General features: G+C 43.7%; 1 protein-coding gene across 1 annotated transcript in view; it reads right to left on the reverse strand.

Moving 5' to 3' along the window:
* LRP8 (LDL receptor related protein 8) overlaps positions 1-23,356 on the reverse strand; it is a 1,071,653-nt gene that overhangs the window by 192,197 nt on the left and 856,100 nt on the right. The window contains exons 10-12 of the mRNA XM_086952473.1: positions 14,834-15,005; positions 3,251-3,478; positions 3,013-3,131 (exon numbers count right to left, since the gene is read on the reverse strand). Coding sequence (XP_086808599.1) covers positions 3,013-3,131; positions 3,251-3,478; positions 14,834-15,005 — 519 coding nt within the window. The remainder of the gene's footprint in view (positions 1-3,012; positions 3,132-3,250; positions 3,479-14,833; positions 15,006-23,356) is intronic.

The following is a 23,356-nucleotide window of genomic DNA, read 5'->3' on the forward strand; positions in this document are numbered from 1 at the left end:
AGACTAATAGCTCCAAACCTCACTGCACACATGCTACCTGTTCACACAGCAGAGTAATGCCTCCAAACCTGGGTTCACACATGCTACGTTCGCACAGAGCAGAGTAATGCCTCCAAACCTGGATTCACACATGCTACCTTCGCACACAGCAGAGTAATGCCTCCAAACCTCACTGCACACATGCTACCTGCGCACACAATAGAGTGATGCCTCCAAACCTGGGTTCACACATGCTACCTTCGCACACAGCAGAGTAATGCCTCCAAACCTCACTGCACACATGCTACCTGCGCACACAACAGAGTGATGCCTCCAAACCTCACTGCACACATGCTACCTGCGCACACAGCAGAGTAATGCCTCCAAACCTCACTGCACACATGCTACCTTCGCACACAGCAGAGTAATGCCTCCAAACCTCACTGCACACATGCTACCTGCGCGCACAACAGAGTGATGCCTCCAAACCTCACTGCACACATGCTACCTGCGAACACAGCAGAGTAATGCCTCCAAACCTCACTGCACACATGCTACCTGCGCACACAACAGAGTGATGCCTCCAAACCTGGGTTCACACATGCTACCTTCGCACACAGCAGAGTAATGCCTCCAAACCTCACTGCACACATGCTACCTGCGCACACAGCAGAGTAATGCCTCCAAACCTCACTGCACACATGCTACCTTCGCACACAGCAGAGTAATGCCTCCAAACCTCACTGCACACATGCTACCTGCGAACACAGCAGAGTAATGCCTCCAAACCTCACTGCACACATGCTACCTGCGCACACAACAGAGTAATGCCTCCAAACCTGGGTTCACACATGCTACCTGCGCACACAGCAGAGTAATGCCTCCAAACCTCACTGCACACATGCTACCTTCGCACACAGCAGAGTAATGCCTCCAAACCTCACTGCACACATGCTACCTTCGCACACAGCAGAGTAATGCCTCCAAACCTCACTGCACACATGCTACCTGCGCACACAACAGAGTGATGCCTCCAAACCTCACTGCACACATGCTACCTGCGCACACAACAGAGTGATGCCTCCAAACCTGGGTTCACACATGCTACCTTCGCACACAGCAGAGTAATGCCTCCAAACCTCACTGCACACATGCTACCTGCGGACACAACAGAGTGATGCCTCCAAACCTGGGTTCACACATGCTACCTGCGCACACAACAGAGTAATGCCTCCAAACCTCACTGCACACATGCTACCTGCGCACACAACAGAGTGATGCCTCCAAACCTCACTGCACACATGCTACCTGCGGACACAACAGAGTGATGCCTCCAAACCTGGGTTCACACATGCTACCTTCGCACACAGCAGAGTAATGCCTCCAAACCTCACTGCACACATGCTACCTGCGCACACAACAGAGTGATGCCTCCAAACCTCACTGCACACATGCCACCTGCGCACACAGCAGAGTAATGCCTCCAAACCTGGGTTCACACATGCTACCTGCGCACACAGCAGACTAATAGCTCCAAACCTCACTGCACACATGCTACCTGTGCACACAGCAGAGTAATGCCTCCAAACCTCACTGCACACATGCTACCTTCGCACACAGCAGAGTAATGCCTCCAAACCTCACTGCACACATGCTACCTTCGCACACAGCAGAGTAATGCCTCCAAACCTCACAGCACACATGCTACCTGCGCACACAGCAGAGTAATGCCTCCAAACCTCACTGCACACATGCTACCTTCGCACACAGCAGAGTAATGCCTCCAAACCTCACTGCACACATGCTACCTTCGCACACAGCAGAGTAATGCCTCCAAACCTCACTGCACACATGCTACCTTCGCACACAGCAGAGTGATGCCTCCAAACCTGGGTTCACACATGTTACCTTCGCACACAGCAGAGTAATGCCTCCAAACCTCACTGCACACATGCTACCTGCGCACACAACAATTTGTGGATAGCTCTTGATACATACATGTTGCTGCCACTTTGAGATACAGGCAACATGTGTCATTGCAACTCGTAGTTTAACCATTGTTAAAAACACAAAAGTAGAAAGTTAAAAAAATATGTTACATAGATATACTTCAGTAACAAGGGCATGAGCTGTGAGCAGGATTCTGTTAGTTACGGTGTCCTCCCCCAAGCTCAAAAAGAGTTTAAAATTGTGAAAAGTGACTGCTCACACTTCCCGTTTGGTCCCCGCCTGCTGACTGTGGTGACTTGACTTCCTGCCTTGATTGGTCTAAGACAGACAGTTCAGAATCACAGAACGATAGTTTTGGAACGGAGGTCCGTTTTACAAAAACCGTCATAATTATGTTGGAAAATAATGAAACTACATTTCTTCTGCCAAACAACGCCTGATGATAAGGCACGAGGGGAACTGAATTATGCGAGAGGAGCACAGCAAAGGTGTCGAAAAACCACGGAACAGAGCAGAAAAACATGAAAAAGCTGGAAAAGCAGAAGGCGCTGTAATAAGGGTACCACAGATACCGCCTCTTCCTGTGTTTAAAGAACACACACAAAGGGGACAGAGGATTACAAAAAAACAAAATGGCTCCCAAATCCACAACAGAAGATGCTACGAAAATAAAAATAAAAAGCATACCGAATTCCCACCATCAAATGTTACAAAAATTAAAAAAAATCTGATGAAGAAACATCGATGCCTACTTCTAAAGCCTATATTTGAACGGAGGCTTCTGTGCAGGTTCAGACAGTAACATGAATACTAGATATTGTCGACAGTAGTTTTGACCTGGATCAAAAATGTGTTTTGCAAAGTAAAGCCACTGCACAGATCTATTTCGGTGCACAAATTTCGGAGTCACTAACAAACTGCTTATTAATGATGCACCCAGACTGCAATCTTCTATCCAGCAGCATTTCACACCTTTTTCTCACATTACAGAGGACATTTGACTGAGTTCAGATAAACCTGGTCGAAGTACCTCGGTTCTTAGCACTAAGTGCGTGGAGGAAGGGTCATCGGTTTGCTACTCACCCAGGGTGATCCCATTGGGCCACTCGATGGTCTCAGACACCAGCACTTGTCGGTCCACTCCATTGAGCCCGGCTTTTTCAATTCTAGCTCGATCTCCCCAGTCCGACCAGTACATGAACCTGGAATTAGAAGACGCGACAGAAGAATTCAAAGGCACGTGGCTAAAAGCAAAAAGGCGGGTAAACAACAACGATGACACAAAGTATGGAGGATAGACATAAAGCCATTGCTTGCTTACCCGTGGATAGGGTCTACTGCGATGGCTCTCGGCTCACTCAGGCCATGCTCGAAAAGGGTCCTTCTCTTGCATCCGTCCGCGGTGGCCACGGAGAGGGTCTTATTTCCCGAATCCGTCCAGTAGATATTCTTGTGCACCCAATCCATGGCCAGGCCCTCCGGAGAGTGGAGATGGCTGTTTATCACAGTGACTTGTTCAGCGGTGTCACTGGCTTTATCTATGTAGGCACTGCCAAGAAAAACATCAGCACAATATTTATGATGTCCTGCCGCAGGCTTCACAGAGATGAACTACACTGAGCATCTATAGTATTGTATAGGATGACTGGAGCTACAGCAGGCGGAAAGAGATGTCTGGCCAACAACCAGCTTGGGGCAGCCCAAAGATGCACAAATGCCATGCCCAAGCAAACACAGAGGCTTCAATTTAGGCAAATTTCGAGCTTCAATAAGAAATGGGTGTATTTTTTTCTTGACTTTTTCCATCCTTCGATTTTTCAAAATTTTGGGGCTCATTTTCTAAACCACGCCACTTAATTTTAGAGAATATAGCGCGATGTGAATTAATACCTGCAAGCCACACCCATGGATTTTCTGACACTGTCTGACCCCACCTATAGTGACGGCCTACTATATTAAGATAGTTTGCAGCAATGTTTGGCAAACAGGCGCTCATCTTCAAGGCAACAGCACCCAGGATGGCAGAACACACTCTTGGGAGTCTTATTATTGTGATGATCTGCTGCAAGGCCAGGCTAAAGGGACTCAGTTGATGCTTCGCTCGCCTGGCATGTCTTGTCCAGGATGCCGAAAGGACTTTGATACCAGCTGACATAGTTTAAGGCACTATTGAAGAACCCAAAGATATAACAGAGGACCACAAACTACCCTTCAATCACCACATCACGTCAGCAGTAAAGAATACCAACCAACCACTGATGAGATTGAAAAAAGTATGCCATTACCTTCAAGGAAATCACAAGATCAAGCTTACTCGAGCTCTTGCACTATCATGACTACACTACTACAATATATATAATCTACCTCGAAGCACCAAAGATGGAAATTTGGAACCTACAAATAAATCAGAACTAAATGACAAGACTGTGCACCATATCGCAGGACCTTCCAAAGGGATTGTCCTTTCTACATCCGATCCAGCACCATCTTCAGGATCGAAATTGCCAAATCCAGAAGAATTAAGCCAGAGGCGGGGGGAGGGTAAGATATCGGGCGGGGAGCTATGTTGTGAAGTGAATGCTTTGGACTCAATCTTGCAAGCAATGGCCAACTCGGCACCACTTAAATGCATGAAGATAAAGCTTTTCAAAGAAATGTATGAACCTAGGGAAGAGGAGTTGGTCTAACGGCTAGGGCGGTCGCCCTCAAATCTAGGGAACTGGGTTTGAGTCTTGGCAATGACACAGAACATCACTACAATCAATCTCCCCTTGCCTAACAAAAAAAAAACCTAATGTTAATGTTAAGGGGGTGCTTCTATAGCGCACGGCTACTCCGAGGAGGGTCCCGGCGCTGTAAGAGCCTCAGCAAGTCCAGCAAGGAACGAGTGACAGGAGCATAGATCCGCAGGCGATGTTATTGCAGGAAGAGGAATGTCTTCAGGTCTTTTCTGAAAGCCAGAAGATTGGGGCTAGAACTCAAGGAGAAAGGGAGATCGTTCCATAGCTGCGGGGCGAGATATTTAAAAGAGCGCCCACCACAGCGAGCACGACGGATCATGGGAGTAGCTGATTTGGCTTGAGAGGAAGAGCGCAAGGATCTGGCTGGAGAATAGAAGCAGACCCATTTCTGAAGATAGCGGGCACCCATACCATGCAAAGCTTTAAATGCAATGGTCAGGGCCTTAAAGATGATACGCTTCTTCATGGGGAGCCAGTGGAGAGTCTTGAGAAGCTCACTGGCCCTTGCTCTCCTGGGGAGGCCGAAGATGGCATGGGCCGCCGAGTTCCATACCACCTGAAGACGCGATAGGAGGTAATCAGGAAGACCAAGGTAGAGAACGTTGGAATAGTCCAGCCTGGAGCCGATCAGGGCCTGGACAGTGATCTTCCTGTGTTCCAGGGACAGAAGCGGCAGGAACTTCCTCAGCATCTTTAAAGTGGCAAAGCATTTGCTTACTAATCCTGACACTTGGGCCCCAAAGGAGAGACAGTTGTCAATCTGAATACCCAGGTTTTTTGCAGCCCCGGAGTCGCCAGTAGGAGGGAACATGGCTGCCGGCCACCAATCTTTCCATTTGGGGTCGGCGGGGCAGCCGAAGAAAAGAACCTCGGATTTATCGGAGTTGCACTTGAGACTGTGCTGACTAAACCAGTCAAACACAGCCCCCAGGCAACCCCGGATGGAAGCCCCGTCGAAGTCCTGTCCCCTGTCACAAGTTAACAGGAGTTGAGTGTCGTCAGCGTACGACACAATCTAAGCCTCAAAATTCTCCGCAAGTGCCGCCAGAGGGGTCATGTAGATGTTAAAGAGTGAGGGGCTCAGAATTGAGCCCTGCAGCACTCCGACCTCCAGAGGCGGCATTGCGGCAGAAAAAGGTGGAGCCCAGATCGTTTGCTGACGGCCAGTGAGGAAGGACCTGAACCATCTGAACACCGTCCCCCTTAGACCTATCTCCCAGAGTCTTGATAGGAGGCGGTCATGGGGGACGGTGTCGAAGGCCGCCGATAGGTCAAGCATCACCAGCATAGCTTTTCCTCCCCTGTCCAGGGTCTCTCTGATCATCTCCATGACCTCGAGCAGCGCTGTTTCAGTGCTTAAATTTGAGCGAAAGCCAGACTGGGATCTATGCAAGATGTCATGGGACTCCAAAAAGTGGGACAGGGTGGAATGGACATGTTTTTCAGCCACTTTCGCCAAAGCTGGCAAAAGGGAGATGGGTCTATAATTAAGATGAAGATCCGGGTTCAAGTTAGCTTTCTTCAAAAGGGGCAAAATGAGGGCCTGCTTCCAAGCTTGGGGTACTACACCAGTGTTGAACGAGAGGTTAAGAATAGGATTAATAAGATGATTAAGGGTAGGGGCCATGAGTGCCACAAATTTGGCAGGGCACGGGCCCAGAGGGGAACCAGATTTTAATTTGGAGAGCAGGTCAAGGGAGGACTGAAGGGATAATGGAGGGAAGTTCCAAAGAGAGGGAGTGGTCGGTGTCTGTGAAGGGTCAGGGAAACTTAAAAAGGGGGGGGGGGGGATCCTGGGTAGTGGTTCCGAAAGAGACCTGGATAGTCCTAATTTTATTAGTAAAAAAGTTTGCCAGTTCAATGATCCAGGGCTCAGAATGAGTCAGTTTGGGAGTGGCCCAAGGAGGGGAAATGAAATCTTTAACTATTTTAAAGATTTCTTTACACGAGTTGGAAGCACCATCAATTTTGCTGGCCAGGTAGGATTTTTTGCACGCTGCGATATCATGATGATAGTCCCTGATCAATGCCCTATAGGTTTCTTTATAGAAAATGCAAGGTGCCTGGTCTCGGGTTTGATGCTGTTTTTTATTTCACAGCGGATCAGAAGCTTCTGACTAATCGTAAAGCTTCCAGGATTTATTTAATCTTTTCACAATATTTTTTAAATTAAACAGATGAGAGGTTTAAACACAAACTTTAACAGTAAATGTTACTGTCATTCATTGAAAAACAATTATACACAAATCAAAACATTTCAAATTCAACATAAAACATACTTATTTTGAACAATGTAGAAGAAAACAAGTTGATGGGGTACACCAGAAAATTTTAACACAGTCCAATTGGCTGAATTTCTTTTAGCTATTTAGGACTGGGGTCACCATAGGCTTTTTATTTATTAAACTCAAGTCCCACAGCCTGGGACAAATATTTAACGCCTTTGGCGAGAAGAAGGGATGGATCCTTTAGGAAAGCCGACGCGTTTCCAAACCCGGTCCGTGAGTTAGCGGGTTTTTCCTCAGGGCTACCTGGGTACCTAATGATATGGATAATAAAGAAAGCTTCTTTTAGTTCCTACTCCTATTTAGTGAAAACTGAACTTAGCGCCATAGTGAACATAGGAGTACCTTTGTGTTCCAGCGCTTCGGTTTCTTCAATATTCAGGGAGAGTGGTTTTCATACCTGTATTTAAAAGAAAACTGTTTGATCTTTTTTCTGAACGGGGGGCATTTCTTGATATTCTTGGCATTTCTTTCCTAAAGGATCCATCCCTTCTTCTCGCCAAAGGCGTTAAATATTTGTCCCAGGCTGTGGGACTTGAGTTTAATAAATAAAAAGCCTATGGTGACCCCAGTCCTAAATAGCTAAAAGAAATTCAGCCAATTGGACTGTGTTAAAATTTTCTGGTGTACCCCATCAACTTGTTTTCTTTTACACTGTTCAAAATAAGTATGTTTTACGTTGAATTTGAAATGGTGTTTTGATTTGTGTATAATTGTTTTTCAATGAATGACAGTAACATTTTCTGTTAAAGTTTGTGTTTAAACCTCGCATCTGTTTAATTTAAAAAATATTGTGAAAAGATGAAATAAATCATTGAAGCTTTACGATTAGTCAGAAGCTTCTGATCTTCTGTGAAATAAAAAACAGCATCAAACCCGAAACCAGGCACCTTGCATTTTCTATAACGTTTATAGTCCAGCCTGGCCCCGTAGGACAAAACCCCTTACTTAATACAACTATAGGTTTCTTTGGCGCTGGCGTCATAAAATTTGCGCCAGGTCCGTTTGGCTTGTTTACATTGTCGACGTTTGGCGGCCAGTGCCGGCGAGAACCAAGGGGCAGAAGATCTCACTGAGCGAGGCTTAGGCGTAACAGGGGGGGCAAGGATGGCCAGTTGTTGCGTCAGCCAATCCTGTAGAAGATCGAGATCGGTGGCAAGCGATCCTGTCAGTGGGCAAGGGTGAGTCTCGAGGGTCTTGGCCAACATGGCTGGAGAAATATTCTCAAAAGCCCTAGAAGGAAGCGCATCGCGCCAGTGTCCATTAGCAGCTTTCTTAATAATACGGGGGATCTCAAAGTCCGCTAAAAAGTGGTCTGTCCACAATACAGGGGCGAGGGAGGTGAGGACGATAGGGACAGTGGAAAAGATTTGATCTAGAATGTGTCCTTTGCAGTGAGTAGGAAGGCCGAGGTACGGCAGGAACTGAAGGGCAGATGTGATGTCTTTAAGTTTAAGACTGTCCGGGACGTCCACCTTGTCCATATGGATATTGAAGTCGCCCAACAACAGACAATGGTCAGATCTAAGGCACAATGTAGAGATCAGTGCGTGGAGTTCTTCAAGGAAGGTGCCAGTGGGGCCAGGAGGTCTGTAGACCAGCAGGCCAATACAAGATTGGTGAGAGGAGAGAGAGAGGGAGAAGGCAAGAACTTCGCAGCCTGTGATGTTGTCCACTGGGATAATGGAGCATGCAATGGTCCTGTCAATGACCAGTGCGACACCACCCCCCTTCCCCTTGACTCTATCTTTCCTGTAAATCACATGTGTCCTCATATAACGCAACTAGTACTATGTAAAGCGCTCTGAAACCCGATTCTATAAGAAACTCCGTGAAATAAAAGATGTAAAAATAAATAAACCTTAAACACATCTGATGCCAAACCCCACTCCTTCCTCTAGCTCAGCCCCTATTACTCTCCCTAAATGATCATCCCCCCATTAAACCCCGGACAGATCACAAGTCATTCTACTATTTCCTTCACGTGCTGTGAAGCAGCTTTGGTGAATTATTGGCACGGTGCATATTAAAGAAATATTAAATTTGCATTACTGACAATGAGAACAGCCCTAAGGTCTTGGGTCCCGTTTTCTTTGTGAGCTAATCTAGTCCTTCCATGGTTATGGGGTCATCCACAATTCACCCCAAATACCTGTGGAAAAGATTGGGGTGAACTATGCAGTTAAAAGGTCTTCCAGTACAGTTTGTTACATTTATTAGATTTCTCAAGGTAGGTCTAAAAAAAGTTCCTACTGCGTGTACCAAGTGAGTCACACTTCTGCAGCAGGCAGGTTTTCTGTGCAATGGCAGACATAGCGCCCATATAATAAGTGAGTTCCTTGTTGATTTCAGCACGGGGGGGGGGGAGGGGGGGGGGGGGGTTGGGTGCACAAATTCAACTATATCCCTGCTGGGTCAAGTCGCACAGGTGTGGGCTCACTTGAATGCAGAGGGGCTCAGGGGTCGTGAAGGCAGACAACAGATCACTAAACGGTGCATAAGGTGACAACTGCGACCTGTGATGCTGCTAAAACGACTCCTTGTAGGCCTGTGTCATCCAAGTAAACAAAATGTTTGTGATCTGCCTGGTGCAGTGGTTGCCATGGGTACGCTTGGCCAAGGTTTTACATAGGTAAAGTATCCCAGAGTCTGGTGAACACAGAGCATTTCGATTTGAAATGACGCATTCACTATTGTGCCCGTTTTTTCAAAGAGTCTGAAATAGTGATCCTACTAACAATAATTGACAGAAACTCACAATTACTCACGAGTTAGACACTAGGTAAGTAGTGAGCACCTAGTGGCATGATGCATTTTTATTCCACATGCACAATCTGCGAGATTCTGCATATCTAATGGGTATGAAATGGGGGTGTATTTTTTTTTCAGCTGTGAGGGCTCGAGTAGAAAGTGTCTCACTAGAGAGAGGTCCGAACCAGCCCCTTAGCCGTTCTTTTGCATGACTTCCTGAAGGGGAGATACTCCCTCACGTTCAGTTTTGACAAGAGATATTAAGTAAATCCATCTTGCTTAGTTTTCTTTATTTATTTTTTTTACAAAAGTTCGACAGTATCTGCAAAAGAAAATTGCTATTTTGCACACTTTGTTGGTTCTGACTGTGAAACTTGTCAGGTATGTGCATTGGGAAAAATTGGAGTAAGGGAGAGGCCGTCCCTTATTTGATATCTAAATTATTGCAGAGTGGGATTCCTTCGACAATAAGGGTGACTGGACTACAGTTGTATTACAGATTGTCTTCTACAATACAACAATATTTCAGAGCAGCGTTCCTTTTCAGGTAACGGGAGAAGGTACCTCTTACATTAGACGATTCTCGAGCCTGTCCTGTGGGACAGATCCTTACATTTGCACAGGTTGGGCTTGTGTAGGACAGACTGTATGAATTGTTTCAACCCCTGGTGGATTGTTGTGCAGTTTTTTTATACTCTTAAGCTTGGCTTTTCCATGCTGTGTTGATTCACGGGTGCTGTTGACCAATGGGGTTGGTCCTGAGTCTTGTATGCTGGCTGGAGTAGGCCTTTATGGTTTGGCTGTGGCCAGTGCATAATTTGAGCCGGTGGTTCCCAGAGCACTGCACTGGCACTTAAATGTCAACACCGGCATATATGACAGTCTGCCACATGGTGGCACTGTTTGACAAATTTCAAGATGGCCACAACTGTTGTTTATTAATTCAATACATATTAAAAATTACTAATACCCTACCGCTCAAGTCATTCTTATAACACTGGGAGCTTGGAATAGTCTGATGTTAGTAGTTGTGTTGGACACCCCTTGGGGTAGCCGTGCGCTCTAAAAGTACGGCTATAACATAACATAACATAACATAACATAATGTCATTGGCATGCGCAATGGGTGGTGCAAGCAGCAGTGGCCTCCTTATGATGCCCTTGGCACTTATGCTTTTTTTTTTTTTTTACAAATTAAGCACTGGCTGTAACCATATTGCCCTTTCTGTCTCAGCCATAGTCTGGCTGTACAAGTGCTATATGTGAGTGCTTACTTGCTGCCAAGAGGGGCATTGGAACAGTGTGCCGAGTGCGGTCACCTTTTTCAGGTCTGTATATCTTATTCTAGCCGTTGCGTGGATTTCTATCACACATAATTGGGAAATATGTTTACTGCCTTTATACACAATTTATCCTAGAAGTGATGCATTCATGTCACAGGTGCCGAGACCATTATCGGACTTTTTAAGTACATCTAGAGATTAGGTTAATCAACACAGTGCATGGTTTCTACTTTCACTATTTTATGAAACACTACATGGATTTTTCTATCTAACCTCCCACGTATGTAATATTTACGTTTGGCCCCCTGTTATATATTCATGTCACTGTCATGACATACGATTTATTCAGACACATTTTAAGCACACTCCTGACATTATCGTTCAAATAAATAACTCATACAATTTTGACCCCGTAAAGCGACGCAATAAACAGATAAATACACACAGAATTAAATGCATGCCGCACATATAATAAAAATATTTATGTGTTATCAATTCCAGAAGGTATTTCCACTGACTCGTATTAGGGAGATGGCCGCTTGCACTGCTGTAAGGCTCTTGTGTCTTCTATAAATGAGACTGCCTTAAACAAACTGCAAGACATTCAAAATAGGGCAGCCCGTCTCACTCCTAGTCTTCCAGCTAGGGCGGCCTCTGTCCTTCTTCTGCGCATGCTTCATTGGCTGCGGAATGACAGAAGCATCATCTTTCAGGTTTGCTGCCTGACTCGAGTCCTTGCAGGGTAATGCGCTGAGATACCTTTCTGCAAAGCGTGTCCACTACTGCTTGTAGAGTTTCCACACGAGTTCCACGTATCACTAAATCTCACTCAGGAGGCAGATCCTTTTCTTATCTGGCTCCCCTACTGTGGAAAAAACCTCCCATTTCATATACGCCAATGCGCAGATCAGTTCAGTTTCAGAAAACTTTTTTATTCTATGCCTCCTCAGTCTGCTTCTCTGCTTATGAGCTGTGCCGCGCAGAGATACCCCTACCGGAGCGATTCGTGCGCATTATAAATTAAATTAACATTACCGCATGCAGTGTGGATTCCGCATTTTGAAAGACGAAGGGCCACTTTGTGAGGTGCTGCAGTCTGTGTAATTAAATCAAGACTCTGGACGGCAATGGGAAGGCTGATGGACTGCGGGCCTCGTCTGGGGAAGCAGTGCAACACCGCAGTTCTGGGCTTCCTCCCCCAGCTCATCTGTTTTGAATGAATATAGCATTTCTTAAGCGCATAGCTACCCGGAGGCATCCCAGCGCTAGTGGCAGCACGTACACAGAGAACAACAAACAGCATTAGGGGAGGAGCCATGTTTTAAGAGATTGTCTGAAACATCAGATGGTTAGTTTTGAGACGAATATGGAGGGGGTTCCATAACCTGGAGGCATTATTAGAGAATAAGTGACCCCTGCTTCTTGCCTTTCTAATTTTAGGAACTACGGCGAGACAGAGGAGCCCTTGCAAACACGGATTCACCAACCTGCTTGGGAAGCAGATGTGACATTTGATATCACACACTTGAAGCCCCGCCCATCCCAAACCCTCCATAGACTTCCATTAGCAGCAGAGGGGCCCATTTACTTTCTGTTCTTGCAGGGGCGGCTCTAGGCTCATGGCGGCCCTGGGCAGGGAGCATAGGTACGGGGCCCCGAAGAGGGGGTCCGGGCGGGGCAGAGCCCCCCGGAGCTCAGGAAGGTTTTTTAAATGGATATCATAATTTTTTTGTTCTTGTTTATGGTCGTCAGTGCCTGTTTTACCTAGTGCATCAGCAGTACTCTGGCCGGAGGATTCTCCATATTTAGGTTTCCCTTGGGTGATAAAGTTCAGGATTGCTCCTTCCTGTGACGCTACGAAAGCCTTCTGAGTCGCCTTTCTCTTTCGTTTCGAATAACCAGATTCGTGTACTAGAATTCTCTTCATTTTGCTTGCAATGGGTACGCGAATGTTGTGTTTTCCCTATCCCACCAGATATTAACTATGACCAGTACTTTATAAAAACTATAGATAAACTTGTAAGACGACTCGTCCGCCGGGAGAGGAAAAGGTTAGTTGCTTTCAAGCAAGAGTAACAGGGAATGAAAGGATGGCGGTGGCCGTGGCTAATATATGCCTGTACCAGCGGGCCAGAAGTGGGTAGGGAAAAAAAAGCCAATCAGGAAGAACGCAGGCGCGGAGGCCAGTGAAGAGGGGGGGACAGGGTGTTTGGAAGTGGACCAGAGCAGGAGGCTGCCAAATCCCTGCCAGGGGCCGCCACGCAAATATGTACCCATCCTCAGAGGATTATTATATTAAGGATATATATTGGCGTCGCGGCCCGTGGGGTTTGGCGGCCCTGTGCAGGTGCACAGCTTGCAAATGCCTAAGGCCGCCCCTGGTTCTTGTAGATCCCTTTAATAACATAAAGCCAGATAGAAGGACAGTGCCAGAGATAGCAAAGGGACTGCATGGAGTAGCAGCTGCTACCCGTAGCTACCTTTAATATGGGTCCACACTGTCAGCTACTCCTTCATTGCCCAGTGGAGGAATAGGGCAGGGTTCTTGATCTGACCAAGACCCTCCACTGTTAATTTCTCAGGCGCAACCAATCCCAGAGCCTTCACGTGCACCTCGGCAATCATGTGCCGCACACTCTGGAATAATAAACAGCAGCTTGGGCATTCAGGTGCAGCACACAAACACTAGAATCACACGCACACTAAAAAATGTTCAGCACACACTGGTAACATGAATGACACACTCAGGGATTTAAGTGGGTCAGGTCCTGCCAGTGCTCAGCACAGTCAGTTCTAAAAATTAGGTGTTGAGACCGGTCCCTTTCAGGCTCTCCATTTCTGCTCTCACCCTCAGGGTGGAAAAACAAAATCTTAACTTTGCAGCAGTCTCTCTCTTCGCTGCCTTTGATGTAACTTGAAGAGACTCGTAGGTCTTTCACAGTGATCATTTCAGAACTGAATCATTTTAAATATTATATACGACAAAGCCATAGGTGTTGTTTATTTATCTTTTGAAACTACCAGCCATTGACAAAGCCAATTGGCCTGGTTTGTTGTAGGTATCATGTTAATTATATTATATATCTGGATGCAATGAGAAACAGCAACATAGCAATCAGGTGGCACACTATGCTAAGCACAGATTTTTAGCTTGTATTTTTAAGCCACACCCTTAATTACATTTGCCACGCCCCTTTGAGAGACCCCCAGTTTTTTCATCCCACTTAAAGCACTGGACACAGCATAGCATAACACACAGTACAGACTACAGACAGGCACAGCACAGCTCAGCATCATGTGTATTACAATCTCAAATCATATATATTACGCACCGGAATGATCATCAGGCCAACGTGAAATTGTGACCACACACACTGCAATCACAAGCAGCAACCCTATAACCATGGGCCAGCACATCCTAAAACAACGCACAGCACATCCCGGAATCCTGCATAGCCCAGACTGGGAATATGAACAACATAGTCTGGAAGCACTTATCGTAAAAAGACTAACTATAGCACCAATTTATTTCGGATTGAAAGCACAAATGTAAGCTCAGCCTAGTATTGCGCACAGCACACGCAGAACTCTATGCCCCCCATTACATGAAAACATCCCAGAACCAAGGGCTAATACATCTACAACCTTGCAAAGGTCAGGAAATTGTAAGAGGTGCCCAGGATTCATGCGCACGAGGCCACAAGTGGACAACTGCATGTTCACTTCTCAGTAAACTGAAGCACTAGGTGAATGAGACATTTACTTCTGGTGTTGTGGGTGCAACACTGCCTTAAAGCGAGTCGTCAGTCCTTGCCATGTGTGCATGCTCGACGTGTTAGCTTACCTGTATATTTTCCGGTGGTACAAGTCACACCAGAAGATCTTGTTGGTCGCCACCTCCACATCCAAGGCCACCACATTCTTCAGCATAGGGATGACACGCGAGTAGTCCCTTTTCACCAAGTCGATCTTGCAGACCTCGTGGCGGTTGGTGAAAATCAAGGCAGGACTCTTGCCTGTTACAAAAGGAAGTCACAGTGCAATTGTTTAGCTAATAAGCTTGCAAATGCTGCATGTTTGCTTGTTTGTATTGTGGGTTGGGCTATCAAAGGCATGAAGTATCAATGCAGTGGTACGAGGGGTGAAGATTAATGCATACTTGGTAGTTACTAGTGGTTTCTAGGAGGTCGAGAAGGTATCCTATGGTTTTGACATATACAGTAAACTATGAGGAGCGTTCCGGATGATTTCACCTGCATCTTGAAACTCGAGGTTGATGTCTAATTGTATCTACTGATTTAGATTGCATTCAGGATGTATTCTCATGTTTCTGCAGAACATGTAGCCCACTGTACAAAAACCACATCTCCAAGAAACCATTTGCAAATAGTAAATAAAAAATCCAAACAGAGAATATTACGAGGCATCCCCACCCCTGCAGAAACTCTTCACCAATAGGGGGAGGCCCTAAAATATATATGTTACACTGTTAAGACTTGAAAAAAAACTTTTTCAAATGACAATCTGACAAGCTACTGTTGTGTCACTTTACACTTCAGTGTAATATAATTTTTGCTATTAAGTCAAACCTAGGCAGCGCACATGCGCTGTCTGCAAGACCTGCTGTAGCATTACAAGGATTGTAATCTTGCCTGCTACGTACCATTGAATCACTCCTATGCCACTCTTTTTTGCTGCCTCCTAACTTGTTCAGGTAGCCGATGCATCACTTCCGGTCAAAGTTAAGAAGTACCTGCCAAGCACAGTCTACTTTCAAATACTTTCTTCATCTGTTCTTTTAGAGATTTTTTTTTTAAGTTGCGCCAGTCGCTTCTTCCGCCCTCCCACCACCTTACGACACAAATACAGCATTTCCAAGGGCTCCTATAATTTTTTACCTAATTTGGCTGCAAGCTGTTTGAACAAAGGCCACTGAATTTATGGGGATACAAATTTTCTGCAGAGTTTACTAGGTCCGTCATTTCAGCAATAACATGCACATTTGCACCCACCAACATTGGTTTGTGGGCTGCGCTTGTTTTGAACTTCTGTTTACGGGGCCGCCATGCACATAAGTAAATATGCATGGGCGCTGCTCTTTATATTTTAGTCAGCACCAGGTTCATCATTTTTTAAAAATGACTGAGGGGGCGCTACACTTTCAGATTTAGCAAGGCGTCCGCTTATCTATTTTTATCTAATTAGAAACTATTGTTTCCAACACCATGCATCTGCACACCTTTGGATCTTTCCAACTCCTTGGACCCTTCCGCATTCTTGGATCTCCCGGGAAACCACTACATTACCCTGATCAGGCCTTGGATTTCCCAAAGAGTTGGATCCGCAAGCCTTAATGGGGCCGTTGCATGTGATGGAGAACACTAGAATTTAACGGTTAGTGTCCAACCCCCGCCCTCTTAGCCTCTATTATTATAATTAACCTTTATCTGAACAAATCCCCCACCCCCCAACCAAGGGATCCACCCCTCTTCCCTCCCCCGCACATCTTTATACAAAGACATCTCCAACTTGGTGCACACAGGTCTTTTTTCCACAGTTTTATCACAAATGCTTCTCCCTCACACGGTTCTTAAATAACTGACTTTTACAATAAACTTTTACCAGACAGACCTACATCGCATTAAACATTTACTGCACAGCACACCTTTAGCACATGAAGCTTTTACCAGCTAGACCTATAACAAAACAACAGCTACCAAATTACTCAACGTCATTTAAGACGCCTTCAGCTACTTCAGTTTTTCAACAAAGAACACTGAGCATTGAAGCCTAAAACTATAACAAACAGTAAGAGCGACACCACAATTCACATACAAATATTAGTGGCAAAAACATCAAGATGGTGAAACAAGCATTTGCAATGCAATAGGTCTAGCATTACTGAAAGGTTGAGCTATTGGCGTTGCAAATAATAATGTTATGTGTAACGGCAATATCTCAAACTTACAGTAATGCATTGCAAATGCTTATTTATTGATATCACTTCCCCCTCTCAGGAACCCGCTGCAATGCTTGCCAACAGTTATATTTAAAGATAATGCTAAAAACATAAATTGTAGAAACATAATAATACAGCAGTTACACTAAAGGAAAGGTCAGAAGTAATGGAAGAGGATTGCAAGCCTTCGCCTCTCTTCCAGTGCTGCACAGACCTCTCCACCCAGCCATTTTCTGAGCTGACCTTCAGATATAAGTGCTTAATGAGGCGAAACTATCCGAACTCCTCTGCCAAAAAGAAATGCGTTCATCTCTGAACAGAGATGGGATTCATTTTGGCTTCCAGCTAAACCGAGCTTTATTGGAGAATGGGGTATGAACCGGTTCGCAAACTATAGCGGCCTAGCAAAATAGCGCTTTTTCAGACAAAATTTCACAAAAATTAAGTAGAGAAGCACAATTTTTTTCGAATTGCTCGAAATGTGGATTGCAGGTATTTCGTGTGACATTTGCAATGGCATGTTCACATGATGTCATAACTCACGTAAAAAATGAAATGAGATGTAAATGTAAATGTACAGGAATTTATATAGCGCAAATCACCGAGCGGTTTCTAAGCGCTTGCTTAAGGAACCCATCCTGGTATTCCCCTGTGAGATAATCCCGGGAGGGTATCCACAAGGTGAAAGCCAGGCATCCCGCCGCAAGGGGCCGTTGTGGAGATTAAGCAAGCTATTGCCCAGAGTCGCAGAGTGTGAACCCATGAATCAAGTAGGCATCGGAGCGATAATTGTTGAGTCCATGGACATTTTTAGGACTCAAGACCCTACCGAGCCAGGAATTGAACCCTGGTCCCGGGCTGATCTCTGCTCCCAGGTCTGCCTCCTCTAACCAGTGAGCGACACTTCTCCACCAGGAGATACAGACAGGATAGAAATATTTTCTGTTGGGAACAGTGTATAATAGGATAATAAGAAATTTCATTAATTTTACAATTTTGCATGGGCCCGCCATAGGTGCCAAGGCTTCAGATGGCTTATGTGACAATTTCATAAATTCAGTGTATTATGAGTGACATTCAATGACTATTGAGTGACACTTTGTCGCAAGCAAAAATCAAGGAATAATGACAAGGAAAATATATAAATATCTTAAATTGTACCCATTGGAGCAACGAGAAACTCTAAGAAGATCTTTAAAGCACTAGAAATGGAAGGGCACTAATGGGAGTATGTCCGGGTGTGGTACTGAAAATTCTGAATCTGTGTTTTAAATATCATGATTCTGTTATGAATATGGTAACAGCAGACCGTAAACAGTAATTTCAGCAAGTGCGAGTGTTTTCGTCATGTTACACCAATGGATTCACTGTGTATTTGAAGGTTTTGTATTGAACCCACGGGTTCCATCTTGTGCATAGCAGCCAATTTGTGGATTGCCCTTACAGTAGGCCCTCACTGTGGCAGAACAAGTATTTAAGGACATAACCTTAGCATCGGTTTGTGCTGACTCCTGCATGACCTAGCGAAAGCTGACCCTGTTGCTTGAGGCTAACCTTGCCAAGCCAGTTCCTGCCCTTTAGCTGATCAAGATTATAGATCAGAGCACAGGACATTGTAAAGATTTACTACACACAAACATGCCTATCTTACTTCCATCTGTTCCTGTTCCTGCCTCCACAAGCTATTTATGACATGGAATGTGATCTTACTGTTTTGGGTTTATCCGGCCTTGTCAGCTAGAGAATGTACGCATTATGTGGACATTGTTTATGGCCTGGACTTATCTTGAAAGTGGGTTTGTCATCATACAGTGCTTTGTGTGCACGTCCTGGGAGTGACCAACAATAATGTACTTCAAAGAGAAAATGTGTGCCTAGGGCATAATAAATGGTATAAAAGGTCTGTGCGGACACCATTCAGCAGGCTACCTCATTCAGTTGCTTTAGGTGTGACTGGGCGACGTAGCCTCACAATTAATTGTAATAAAGATGTCTTTTCATATTTCAGATTCTCTGTTGATTTCTTTGCTGCTTTTGAATGGACTACTTATTGGTAAGACCCCTGAGAAGGAGTTTGTGGATTTCTGGAACCACAAATGGCGCGACCAAGGCGGGCTTCATCAGAGAAGTGACTTTCTGTGGGAGTGATCTTGTCAGGAGACAGAAAGCTACTGAGGAAGACAAGACAGGATTCTACTAAGAAGGTACTCTGTGCACAGTGATTCTGGGGATTCTTCGTCTCTGCAGCCCAGTGTATTTCTGCTCTTCCTGATTTTGATCCTCCACATGATGTCACTCCTGACTGAGAACCTTTTTGGCGTGAGTATTAAAAAAACCAACAAAGCGACCGTTAGGTCATGTAGAACTTGACAGTTAGAATTTGGAAAACCATTTGATTAGTAAAAGTAAGAGTTAAGTATAAGTGGGTCGCTCCCAGTCCTTTGTTTTTTGGTTCTGTGGTTCTTTGCTTAGTTTGTTTTGGTCCTTAGTTCTATTTGAAGATTGCAATTTTCAATAACCAAGGGTCTTGTATATTTACAAGTGTATCGATAGAGATAGCCCCTTGAAGTTTGAAGCTAGATTAGTGAGCTATAAGATGCCTGATCTTAGCAAATTAGAAGATTTGTGTTGGCCAACTTTGTATACATTTGAATTAGTCGGTTTCCCCTAAAGGGAATATCTAAATAGGTTAGATTTACAAACATATTTCTTCCTTGGTGATTTTGTATCCCCATGGAATTAAAATATGGACATAATACATACAAGGATCCTTTGTTCTGCGCAGTTTTATGAAAGAAGATATGCAGAACGATTTTGTTTGGTCTTCTGCTAGTCAAAGCTAATGAATTGAGTGCATTTTCGTTTCTTGGACATACATCAGTCTGTTGGGCTGTTTTTGCAGTCTTTTGGAACACAATTGAGAAGCGTTACTTGTAAATATGACTTACAACTAGCATTTACAAATGGTTTGGTTTAAGTACAGTCTATATGCTGTCCTTTATTTCTGTCCTGAGTATTGGTTTGTGGGTTAAATGTGTGTTTAAATGTCTCTGTTGTTTTCCCATTAGTGCAATTTCTTTAAGTAAATAGCGTTGGCGCTATTCACGAAAATGCATGGCTAAAATCGCGCCGTATTGTGTGTGACTCCTTTCTGTTTGTCTGAAATGAGCTCAAATGTGTGATGGTGTTTTTTCTTGATGTTTTCAGTCTATTAAGCAAGATGTCAAATTTTTAAAAACTAAAATGTAAATTCACATTTACTGGGAATAAAAAGCCCCAAAAACGAATTTGGGTGTTTTGCAAAAAAATAAATAAATTTACAGCATTTTCCTTAGATGCATTGTATTAGATGTTCACAGGCAAACCTTTCAGCTGCAGTATATTTGATAGGAATGTTCATTCAGCCATCACTTTTTCCAGTTAAACACGGGTGGAATTTTGCATAACCGTCCTTTTAAATAAATGTGGCGCAAAAATGTGACGCAGGAATGTGATGCATTTTAAGTTAGGCATATGCGCTCAGGTTTGTGAGTTAATGCATCTAAATGATAGGCAAGGGATGCAGTGGGCTCTTATATGTAGAACAATCACAAAAAGCAATAATTGGTTTTATTAGAAGGTAAAAAAATTATTAATTATGAAAAATAATTATTAAAAATAAGTGCTACAAAATTCGTTTTTTTATATTTATAAAGCTTAACACTCATATTATGACCTCCTAGCATTAAAATTTGATTTAAGTTATGTTGCATCACTAAAATGACAAGCATTCGTGTGTATAATTTCCCCTTGGCATAGGCGCAAGCAAGCTCATTTTTATAAAGTATAAGTTATTATTTTCAAATGCCTGACTCATGGGTTATGTAATAGACATTCTAGTAATGCATATTATGCAAGAAAACTGTAGGATATTCATTTTTTAATGCCCAAAATGTAAAAGTCGATTTTGAGTAAAAGCACTGTTTAAACTGCATTTTGCTTTCATTTAGAGTACTTCTTTTAAAGTGTCTCAGGTTTAAGTAAATGCATACATTTAGGTTTTGATATATATATATATATGCAGGTTGTGCCTTCCTATGATTCAGTGGGTTAATGTGCCAGTACACAGGCTTGTTTTAATATCAGGGTTGAAGGTTCTAGCTTCAGCAAGGCCTACGGAAAAGTTTGTTCCTTTAAGACTGATGAAGTGTGTACCATAGGATTGCAACAAGCATTTACTCTAAAAAAACTGGTCTGGGTGTCATTAGGTTTTGAGAATTATTAACAGTAAATGTAGTTTAATGATCTGGGAATAGAGATAATTTTAGCGCCTAAAAAGAAAAAGAGAAATTATTTTTCAAAATAGAGTGAATTATTGCAGGTTAGACCTTCTGGCTTTGACAGCGTCAGTGTGGCAGAAGCTGAGGGCTGAGAGAATTGCAGAGACGCGCTGCTTAGATGTTATCTTTTAGTTTCCCTGTAAATAATGGAGAAGGCCGTCATGTTGACATTTGTGACCTCTTAATTAGGACTTTGCCTCCGAGGAATGCAGAATGACCTTGCTGAACGGGCCCCTAAGGGTGGGGTTTCTGGTTTCTCCGTGAGAACATCAATAAAATGAAAGAACTTAATTTACAAGGGAAAATAAAAAGGTTTTTTTTTTGGAAGTCCCAAAATATTGTGTTAAATGCTCTGCAGAACTGATACATTTGTGTCTCCACGCTAAGAAAAATAATGTTTGCTAGTTTATTTGACAGAAAACAAAGTGTTGCATTAAGTCTTAGATAGAAAATAAGATGCAGCCCTTTTCCAAAATTTTGAAGGCTCCAGGCCTAAGTAAAAAAACGATTTGCTAATTAGGAACTATTTCTCACAGTGGAAATTATAGGTTCCAAATTAATATGGAGTGTCAGTATAACCATTTCTTTTAGAACGGTAAAAATAAGGTGGCTTGATGTTGCGAGGTGAACTGACAAGAGAGTAACAGTTAAGTAATGAAAATTTATTTTTTGTGTATGTTAAAATGTTTTTTGTGTGTTGTGCATTTTTCTGCTTCTGCCTATAGATTATTCATGGATTGTTCTGAGGCTGACAAGACACGCGAGTTTGGTTAATTGAAAGGAGATGTGTTTTTGCGTGATTTCTTTAAAAAAAAAAAAATCATGTTTTCGTTTGTGTATTTGGCCCTGTCGTGAAATATTTTAGTTGGTCCTGTATGTTAGAAGAGAGACAGTAAAGTTATGTTTGACAGCAGACTCTCACTACCTGGTGCTCTACTGTCAAATGGAGGGTAGGGACTTTAGACCTAACAAATTTAGACAGGCCCAAATATTGGGTTTTGGGCTGCAGGTTTACAGTGCATGAAGTACATGTGCCATGTTACAGTGCATGAAGTACATGTGCCATGGTGCTGTGTGTCACCACTTGTCCACATATGCTATTGTTTTGTCTGTGCTGCTTGATATACAGCAAGTATATCTGATGGCTTGACATGTGCATTATTTTGTGTATGTTTTGTTTTATGTTGTTACTATTACAAGTTCCCCAGTGTTGTGAAGGGATCCGTATGACGATACGTATTGTTGCACAACAGTTGGATGGATTTGGTATAATGGTAAATTTCACAGATATGGTTTTCATACTGTGTGGGAAGACAGGCAGTTCTTTTACCAGTGCATGCCTAAATTTGGCTATAATAATATTGAAGAAAACTAAAAAGATATGCAGGTTCAAAGTGTGTCACCTGATGTTAGTCACTTACTGCACATTCCCTTAAAGGAACAGGCAGCCCTAAAATTATGTAACCTGATTGGACGTAAGGATAAAATTATAGATCTGTGACTCTTGTACATGGTGGCCTAATTTCTATATTGCATTACTTAATCATGTTCTGTTTCCCAAATAGCATATGGCTTTGTCCCTTGAAAGGAAACCAGGTTTCATTTTTTCCCTGAAGAAGGAACTGGAACATTAGCTAAGATTACCGTATATGGTGTAGTTGCTAACGGTAGAGTTAAAATTTGTGTAACTTTGGGCTTGTGTGTATCCCCCGACCTCTTGGTGCTGTGTCACATGCCTGAGGCACCCAAGCAAACTCTTGTTCTGCCTATAGATTTTTCTTTTGTTGCTCCCCCCTGACCGATGCCGCATCATGCTTAGTTATTGGGGATTTTTAGTTGTGTCCTAGTTCCATTTCCCTTTTCCATATTCCTTTCACCAGTCAGCCCATTTATTATTATGGGTGTATTGTTTATGTTCACACTTCTAGACTGTAGTGATGTATCAGGGACCCCCCCCCCATGTTATGTAGAATTCCCTTTTGTATGACCAGACCGGTTTCCAAGAATTTTCCTTAGGCCTACTTTATTGTTTTTTTCAGACTGACTGTCTGGGTAGTGATAGGCTGGTTAACTGACCCAATATTATAGT

The sequence above is a fragment of the Lissotriton vulgaris genome, chromosome 1_1 (genome assembly GCF_964263255.1).
Source record: "Lissotriton vulgaris chromosome 1_1, aLisVul1.2, whole genome shotgun sequence".
Classification (NCBI taxonomy): Eukaryota; Metazoa; Chordata; class Amphibia; order Caudata; family Salamandridae; genus Lissotriton; species Lissotriton vulgaris.